The sequence below is a fragment of the Aegilops tauschii genome, chromosome 6, assembly GCF_002575655.3.
Source record: "Aegilops tauschii subsp. strangulata cultivar AL8/78 chromosome 6, Aet v6.0, whole genome shotgun sequence".
NCBI lineage: Eukaryota > Viridiplantae > Streptophyta > Magnoliopsida > Poales > Poaceae > Aegilops > Aegilops tauschii.
The window spans coordinates 477,468,019-477,476,793 of NC_053040.3; the positions used below are offsets into that span (position 1 = coordinate 477,468,019).

The 8,775-nt window shown below is 47.0% G+C and overlaps 1 protein-coding gene across 1 annotated transcript; it reads left to right on the forward strand.

Annotated features, from left to right (window-relative positions):
- Window positions 1-4,093: 4,093 nt before the first annotated feature.
- Window positions 4,094-6,943, forward strand: LOC109758511 (NAC domain-containing protein 92). Its single transcript, XM_020317373.4, has 3 exons — window positions 4,094-5,036; window positions 5,852-6,138; window positions 6,232-6,943. Exons 1-3 carry the CDS (start codon window positions 4,859-4,861, stop codon window positions 6,676-6,678), a joined length of 912 nt encoding a protein of 303 aa, XP_020172962.1. The 5' UTR covers window positions 4,094-4,858; the 3' UTR covers window positions 6,679-6,943.
- The last annotated feature ends 1,832 nt before the right edge of the window (window positions 6,944-8,775 follow it).

Sequence of the window (8,775 nt, forward strand, 5' to 3'; positions counted from 1 at the left end):
CCCTTCTCATCCACTCGAAGAGAAGATTTTTTTTGTTAAGATGCTATTCTTAACCTTTAAACAAAGAAAGACTTTGATTTTCGGTAAATTTTGATTTTTCCACAAGTTTTTTTTGGAGGAAACCCAGCTGCAATCAATAGTCCATATATTGACTTTACATTGAACTTACCATAAGCTTTCAACATCCATCTAGTTGTATCTCTCCTATCAGATACATCTAATTGAAGGCTATCTCATTGAAACAAAGCATCCCCATAGAGCCCGCCTGAATTTGAAACCATCCCAGCCATTTTGTAAGGCCTCAACCTTTTGTAAAGTCTGGCATATGCGATTTTCAAAGGCTTTTCTCATGCCTTCCAGTCTTCCCAGAATAAGGTGTTAACCCCATTTCCCACATGATCTTTACAATGCTGATAAAAAAAGGTCTCTGATTTTTATCTGGTTGGATAAGAAGTGGGGGTCACCCACCTTTGGTTGAACCCAGAAAGACATTTATTATGAGCATGTCTAGTAAGAATAACAGTTTGCGACAAACATTGTTCAGTTTCTAACTTCCACCACCATTTAGACATCAAAGTTTTTTTTCATATGTTCCTAATTCAACGCCCACAAGCCTCCTATGTCTTTTTGTTTGCAACAAGTTTTCTAGATAACTAGGTAGTAGTTCTTCATTATAATAGTAGGGGCATTAGCAGCTAAATTAATAAGAAGGGAGAGAGCATCCCCTTTCGTCGGGCCTTTATGGGTTTCAAATAAGGGCAAATTTCACCATTAACTCTGATCCCACATGACAAACTCTCATAGTATACACATAACCTAGCCACACCATTACCAGGGATGCCTTTCATTTTTATTTTTGGTGTACAAAAGGCCACTTGTTTTTTTCATATGCCTTTTCAAAATCAACTTTGAATAGCAAGGCACTTTGCTTACAATGAATAGTATTTAGGACATCATGTAGAACTACTACCCCCTCCATTATGTATCTAGCCTTAATACAAGCAGTTTGAGAATTTGATATGATAGGGTCACACGCTAGGCTCAACCCATTCGAAAGCACCTTGATGAAGATTTTTAAACTCACATATGGAAGACAAATTCATCTAAACTTTTAAATTTTCTTAGCATCATTGGTCTTAGGTACCAAGGTAATTATATCATAATTCAGTCTTGCAATATCCATCTCCCCCTTATGGAAATCATAAAAAGACTTTAGATAACTTATTCATCATAAACACTAGCTCCAAAAATAGTGGATTAGAGGAGAAGGTCCCTTGTAGGACACGACGTGCCCCTCACGATGCTTCCTCGGTGGCAGCGACTCAGAAGCGAAAGCTTGGTCCATCGCTATCCCCCCTCTCCCATCTCGCCGCCGCCACAAGTGGCCATGGATAAGCCCGTGTGGCACTGATGAAGGTGGTTGCAAGGCTCTATTTTGCGCTGCTAGTGGCGAGGCTCCCGGCGCTTCATCTCGTGTAGTGGGCTATGGATGCATACTAGGATGGCGGCCCCAGGCCGAAATGACGCCACCGAGCCTATGGTGGGTGGCGGTTGTGGGTGCTAGCCGGTTGCATGGATGGCGAGAGGTGTTGGCTGACAATTCTCAATTCCTATAGCGCGTTGGTTTGCCCCGCCAACTTGGTATCAGATCCGAAGAAGAAATTTCCATGTATGTTTTGCACACCTCTCTCCACCAGCTCTAAATCCTAGAATTCTCGGACTCGCCAAATGTACGTGTTGGTCAGGGTGGACGATGGTGTCAGTGAAAACTCTTGGCCAGTGGTCATGGCCACGTCGATGACTACGCCGCAAGCACCGTCACATTCCATAGAGGTTTCTGCGAGGTTACTTCCCTACCCCCAGGCAACCTATTGTTCCTCATGTGGGAGTCGTGACAACATTGTTGTATCCCTACTTGGAGGCACCGTCTAGGTATTGAGGCTCAGTGGCAGCTTGGTTGCAAAGCAACAAGTACATCTTGCAACAAGTCTTACGAGCTCTAGCCTATGATGGTGCTCTCCACCTCATGGCCCTGTTAGCCAATGGGGTTTCATTGTCAAGCCTAGGCGAGTGGGGATCGGGTTCCTTTCAACGACGTCTTGCCGCACATATGGGTTTGTGAGAGTTTGATGTTTCAGTGAGTCATGCATGTCCTCTCTACACATCTTTTATCATTTGCAAGTGCGCCTTGTAGCTTTCATCTTCCATGGTTTGCGCAATAGGTGAGAGCGGTGTTCATGAGGAGCTCAGCTTGTGTGATCGGCATTCCAGAAGTCCCCTCTCCAGATAGCTTGGTTGCCAGTTGTCCATTTGTGTTCTAGGGTGAACCAATCCGCATTTTGACATTGTGGCGACCTTTGAAGCGGTACGAGAGAGCAGGGGTCCTCTTCAGTGCCGGAGATAGATGGTGGCGTACCTATTATTGACCAATCGGAAATGAACAAGGACATTTTCCAAATGTGGTGCCCCCCCCCCCCCCCCCCCCCCGCGCGACAATGGAGGATAGCCTCTCATTGTTTCGAGGACGCTTTTTTTTTTGCTTGTTTTTTCCTTGCCCGGAAGTTGTTCTGTAAGCATCGTGTATCTGATGTAATTGATGTAAAAATAACGCTGACTCCTGAAAGGATTGGTTGCAGCCGGCCTGAATTTCTTCAGGTGGACATACAAGTTGCCCCCTGATAATCCATTATTATAAGGAAAAAAAAGGACACGTACACGTACAGTACCCACGTGCCTATCTAGAGAAAGATCACCAAACCGGGCCGATGTGGGTATTTACCTGCACCGCATATATAGTACGGGGCGACTGGCTGCAGGGACTAGTGTATGATGCGTATGCTCCAACAGCCACATTCAACCATGTACGCCTGGCGTGTATACGGTGTAGGTACCATGATGTGCACTGATCACTGTACCATACACGTACGTAGGGTATATACGCGCGTGCCACCTTTTATTCCGTCGTGCTGATCGTACAGACTCTGCTTCAATAGGGTGGCTGCATGTGCGCTCATCAACGTACGTACACGGACTGTTGCCGTTCCATATCCATCTCTCCATCTCTCTCTCTAGTCTCTGAAATCTCTCTCTCAAGTCTCTCTCTCCTGGCGAGAATCTGATCGTGGTCATCTTAGCACGTACACATGAATGCATATTGATCGTATCGATCGTTTCTGCCGTCGTCATATCCTTGTCTGCTTCCTTGCATAAAGCAAAAGGTTAGGGCCGGTTAGATGCTTAGCTGAAACGATGAAACTACCAGTGCCATCGCAGTTCCTTAGCGCGGGCGTGCACGTACACACGTACGTACGTACTTACCACGTTTAACTCTCGATCGCTAGGTTTATTAGCAATCTACCTTTCTCTCCTAGCAGAAGAGAAAAACGACACTAGTACTACACAGTGCGGGACGCACATGAGATTAAGGTCAAATCGTACCTCTCGTTTTAAGAGATAATAATAATAATAAGAGTAGCTGGATATGTGGATAGATACACGTACCTTGCTTTAAGTTAATCACACGTACTGTCCATCATTTCTGCGTAAATAAAAAACGTACTGTCCATTATTAATCCCCAGCTATGAATATATACTTAATTGGTTGCTTGAATAAGTAATCTACGCCCTGTAATTGTCTGTACGAATACATGCACTTACTTGCAAGCAAAATTTAACTAGCCAGACACGTACGCACACATAAAGGCGGGAGAGAGATCTTGAAAACAGAGAGAGAAAATTAGAGAGAGAGAGAGAGATCTTGGACAGAGAGAGAAAATTAGAGAGAGAGATCTTGGACAGAGAGAGAAAATTAGAGAGAGAGAGAGAGAGAGAGAGAGAGAGAGAGATGATGGTGATGATGGAATGATGAACAGCGCTAACTATATGTGGAGTGTGTGATAATGGACTAATAATTAGCCCTGGCTGATGCTAAATGCGGCCGCGTCGACAGTGGCATATATGTTGCTGCGTACATCACTGTGGGGCTCCGGACGAGCAAACCGGGGCTTCCTTGCGAGCCTGGATCACCTCCTCCCTCCCCTCCCTCTTCTCCCTCTCTGCCTAGCTAAAGCGACCACCACATCACTCGGAGTTCGTGCTGCGCAAGCATCGTCGAGCCCGATCGATCGCGACACCGGCGGGCCGGTGCACGCGTGCCCTCGTCCTCCCCCTCCTCCGCCTCTTCCGCCTCCGTTTAATTTCCCCGGCTCCTGCGCGCCTGGGAGTTAATACGTAGAGTACTTACTCCATTGTTGGCTAGCTCTGGATCCGTCCGGCCGCGCCACCGGCCGACGCGCACACGCTGGGAGGGGAGGGTGATGGAGACCGCCGGCCGGACCGATCGAGCTACAGGGTAGACAAGGCTTTGTAGTAGTACTATCGTATCATCACCCCGGCCTTGTTGCTTGCTCCCATACACTTCTTCCTCCTAGCTACATACAATTATTCCCTCCGGTCCGGGGGCTCCGGCAGCGGCAGCGCCAAGCTATATATACTTCCTTCCTGCCCACCAAGCTCCCAACCTCATTCATACATACTCTCTAGCATCACACAAGGCTCAAGCTACAGCAACATAGATATATGCCCTGCCTAATTCCTGCTACCCACATACCTAGCTAGCTTCTTCTCTCTCAGCTCTCTCGATTGAGATCTTGTCAATCTCTTTCTCCTCCGTGTAGCTAGCTAGAGCTAGCTCAATTGGTGCCTGTAGGCAACGACATCCATCGTCAAGATCTCTCATCCATACCCATAGTACACATCGCAAATTCACAATACAAATTGTAGAGAGAGTCCAGCTGAGCTGAGCAGGGGGAGGTTTCAGAGAGAAGATAGTGCACAGATAGAGATAATAAGCAATTCCATGGGGCTGAGGGACATCGAGATGACGCTGCCGCCGGGGTTCCGCTTCTACCCGAGCGATGAGGAGCTGGTGTGCCACTACCTGCACGGCAAGGTGGCCAACCGGCGCCTCTCCGGAGGAGCCGCCGGGACCATGGTGGAGGTCGATCTGCACGTCCACGAGCCATGGGAGCTGCCAGGTCTGTTTCTTACTACTATTAGTTACTCCAGTTAGTTATCTATAGTTACTACTTAGTACTCGATCCATCTCTAGTCCCTCTCAAGTAATCTTATTAGTAATTACTACCTAGCCTACTCGTCGATCGATCTCGATCCAGTACGTTGTTAGTCCCTCTCCAGCAAGCTACATGTCTCTTAATTAATTTAACTTCATTCCATGGAATGATTAACTAAGCACGCTACCGCGTTTTATTGGCTCCAATTGGGGTTTGTCCTCGCTTTTGGTAAGTAGTGCACTAAATTAGTACTATTACTACTCATCAACATGTCATACTGGTTGTATGTGTATACATGCATATATATGAAATTCCTGCAAGTGTTGTGTTGCTTTTAGCACAAGTTTCCTCTTACGATTTTGAGTGGGCTACCACTACAAGCATGAGCTTCCTATAATTAATATGTCAAGTGTGCAGTATACTTTATGTAAAATTCTTTGGATTACTTAACTAATTGGCTTTGCATGCATGGGGCTTTTCATATCAGTAAACAAAATCCACCCGGTGGTGGCTTAATTTTTTCAACCAAGAAACTTAATATTCCCCAACTAATGTTCTGAAACTTCGTAGCTCGTACAACTAAATTTTTCAACTTAAAAGGACAAGTGCATACTTTGTTTTGCCCCTCAACTTCTCTTTCTATGTGTAGTTTTACGACATGATGTGATCTAATTATGCACATACGTTTTGCGTATATACTTGGGAAAAAAAATCCTAATCAACATCCACTGAAGTTTATCCTGCTAATTGTGCGTCTGGCTGGCCATGGTGGTATGCAGACGTGGCGAAGCTGAGCACGAACGAGTGGTACTTCTTCAGCTTCCGCGACCGCAAGTACGCGACGGGGCTGCGCACGAACCGCGCCACCAGGTCAGGCTACTGGAAGGCCACCGGCAAGGACCGTGTCATCCGCAGCCCGAGGTCGTTGTCATCCCGCTCGGGCCGCACCGCCATCGTCGGCATGCGCAAGACTCTCGTCTTCTACCGCGGCCGTGCCCCTAACGGCAGCAAGACCTGCTGGGTCATGCACGAGTTTCGCATCGAGAACCCTCACTCCCCACCCAAGGTGGGTTTAATTGGCATCTGATCTTGTTTGAGTAAAAAAAAATTGATTTGAGATGCTAATATGTGTGTTTTCATCTGGATTGTGTCTCTGCAGGAGGACTGGGTGTTGTGCAGAGTTTTCCACAAGAAGAAAGCCGACACGGAGTACACTATGGACGGCGAGCAGGAGATCGGCAGCGGCATGGCTCGCAGCGCTGCTGCCGTGAGTGGATCCTGCCACGATCCGGATCAGTACCACCACTCGCCTCCGGCGGCGCTGTTCCCCTCCCTCGGCGCAGGCGGTCACCCTTACCAGCTCACGTCCTGTGATCATCACCATACCCACGGCGCCGCCGGCGTCTCGCTCACTGACGTGGACCCCTTCGTGGACATGCCACAGCTGCTGAGCTACGACAGCATCCTCGACTTCAACCAGCAACTTCAGGGCGGTGGCGCAGCGGCGGGTTTGAGAGACGGCGCCGGGGATCAGTGTGGCGGGGAGCTGATGGACCTAGGGCTCCAGGTGCAGGAGGAGCACTACAACTACAACAGCTTGATGTAGATGTGAATATATGATATGGATCTGTGGGTGTTGCATGCTGCTATTGCTCGGCCATACACAGTAGTGTGTATTGGCCATCATTATTCGTTTGTGATCTTGTGCAGATTTCGTTATTTGTGCATGTAGCGTAGGGTAGAAGCATAATACATACATACTATTGCAATGGTTATATAATTGATCTCGATTGATTAGGATATGTAAGAGAGTGAGGCTGTTGTGTCATATGTACATATGTACTGTATGGATCATTTCTGTTGTTGGAGAATGGTGTCAAATTGGGGCATTTGATGTTGTTCTTCGTATACCTGTAATGACTAATAATTATCTATACATGTTCAAATTATATCAGCCTGTATTTTGTGAACGAGTTGAGACTTATTTGATGTAGGCCGGGCTATCCATTATATTTTCTGAGTGTCTAACGCTCAATAGGCTTAGGCAGTCTTAAATCAGAGTCCGCGCTGTGAGCATTACGATATTACTCTTCATTTAACAATTTCACATTTTAGAAGAAAGGGTGAATCCCACTGGTTACTCCTCTAAGTTTCAAGTTACAATTTGTGACATTTCTTACCCATTTAGTAGAGTTTCTCCAAAATACCCCATTAATTTAAGCAGGTTTGTTCAATGTTTTATCTCTCTAAGGTTTTGCCCCCACTATGTTAGGCGAGGCCTACTGTTAGTACGGCATGGCTATCGATGGCGCACTCATGTGGGGCGCGTCCCGATGCGGTGGATGAGGCATCAAGCAAGCTAATACATCCAAAACAACAACCCCAAGTCGGGCTAAACCACACCCGAGCAAGTTCATTCTCTCCCTGAATGCGAGTTTGCGATTTGGTAGCGCAAACGACGGTGGTGGTGGAGTCTTGGAGTCGAAGCCGCGGCAGCTGGTATTATAGAGGGGTTAGCGCCAGGATTTTTCTGATGCTTGGTAGGGGAGATTGTTGACAACCTAGAAAGAAGGAAATTAAGAAATTGTCTTCCTAGCGTGTCTAATCTTCCTTCGGTTATCATCCATGATCACCTCGATGGTGTGACCTTAGCCTACCCTATGGCCCGCCTCCACTACCCTAACTCCCACGCAATGAAACGAGGACTGGGAGGAGGTGCAAATCGATTCATGGGAGCTTGTCCGACTGCAACTCAGGTGCAGGCACCCCCTACGCCACATCAACAGCGCCTCGCGGGATGTGCCTTCGATCTGGAGGCAAGTCAGCGGCACGTCAAAATGACAGTGGGACCCATGTTATAGAAGAATGCAAAGTTCTTTAAAGGGAGAAAGAATGGAACAAACTTGCATAAATGGCCTATTTTGAAGAAATTACCGGTAAATAGGGTAAAAAGTGTCATAAACGAAAACTTGGGGCTAAAAAGTAGATCCCGGTCTTTTAGAAATTACGTGCAACTTTAGGGTTGAAATTTGACGCGATCAAATCTTGAAATGATTTGCGATCAGAGAGAGCACTGTTGTGCAATAAAGATTGGTATTAATTCATTTACTGTATCGCAGAAAAAGTGTGCTCATTTATTAATAACGTTGTCGTACGAACAAATAACATTAACACCACTCTTTCCACATCAGCTCATGAAGCATGACTTCCCTACATGCATGAACGAGACTAGGTCAGCATTATCAAGCATGACTTCCCTACATCCACGAACGACTAGGTCAACATCCCCTCACAGTACTGTCCTTAATGCATGCATGCATCATGCGTGGAATTTTCAACGTCCACTACATTCTACCGATCCTATTCATCACCGCTCACTGCGCGTTTGCGAGCTGTAACTAGAGTGTGCACGTACGCTACGCTTACGTGAATGCGGCATAGTTTTCCACGTGAAACAGGCCGAGAATTTTAACTTGGCGTGCGAGACTACTATGTGGACACAGTACATCCAGTAGGTTAGTAGCCTGGTTAACGACCCAGTAGGTGTACATGCGTAGTGGCTGATAGCTTAGCTACCAGCAATGAGCCACTGGTGCTGCTGCATGCTTACGCATGTGGCCTCCTGCTGGCTCCTGCCTCCTCCAGTCTGTGCCGTGCCGCCGCTGAACCTGCGCGCAGACCCACCACGGATGTAGTAATCACT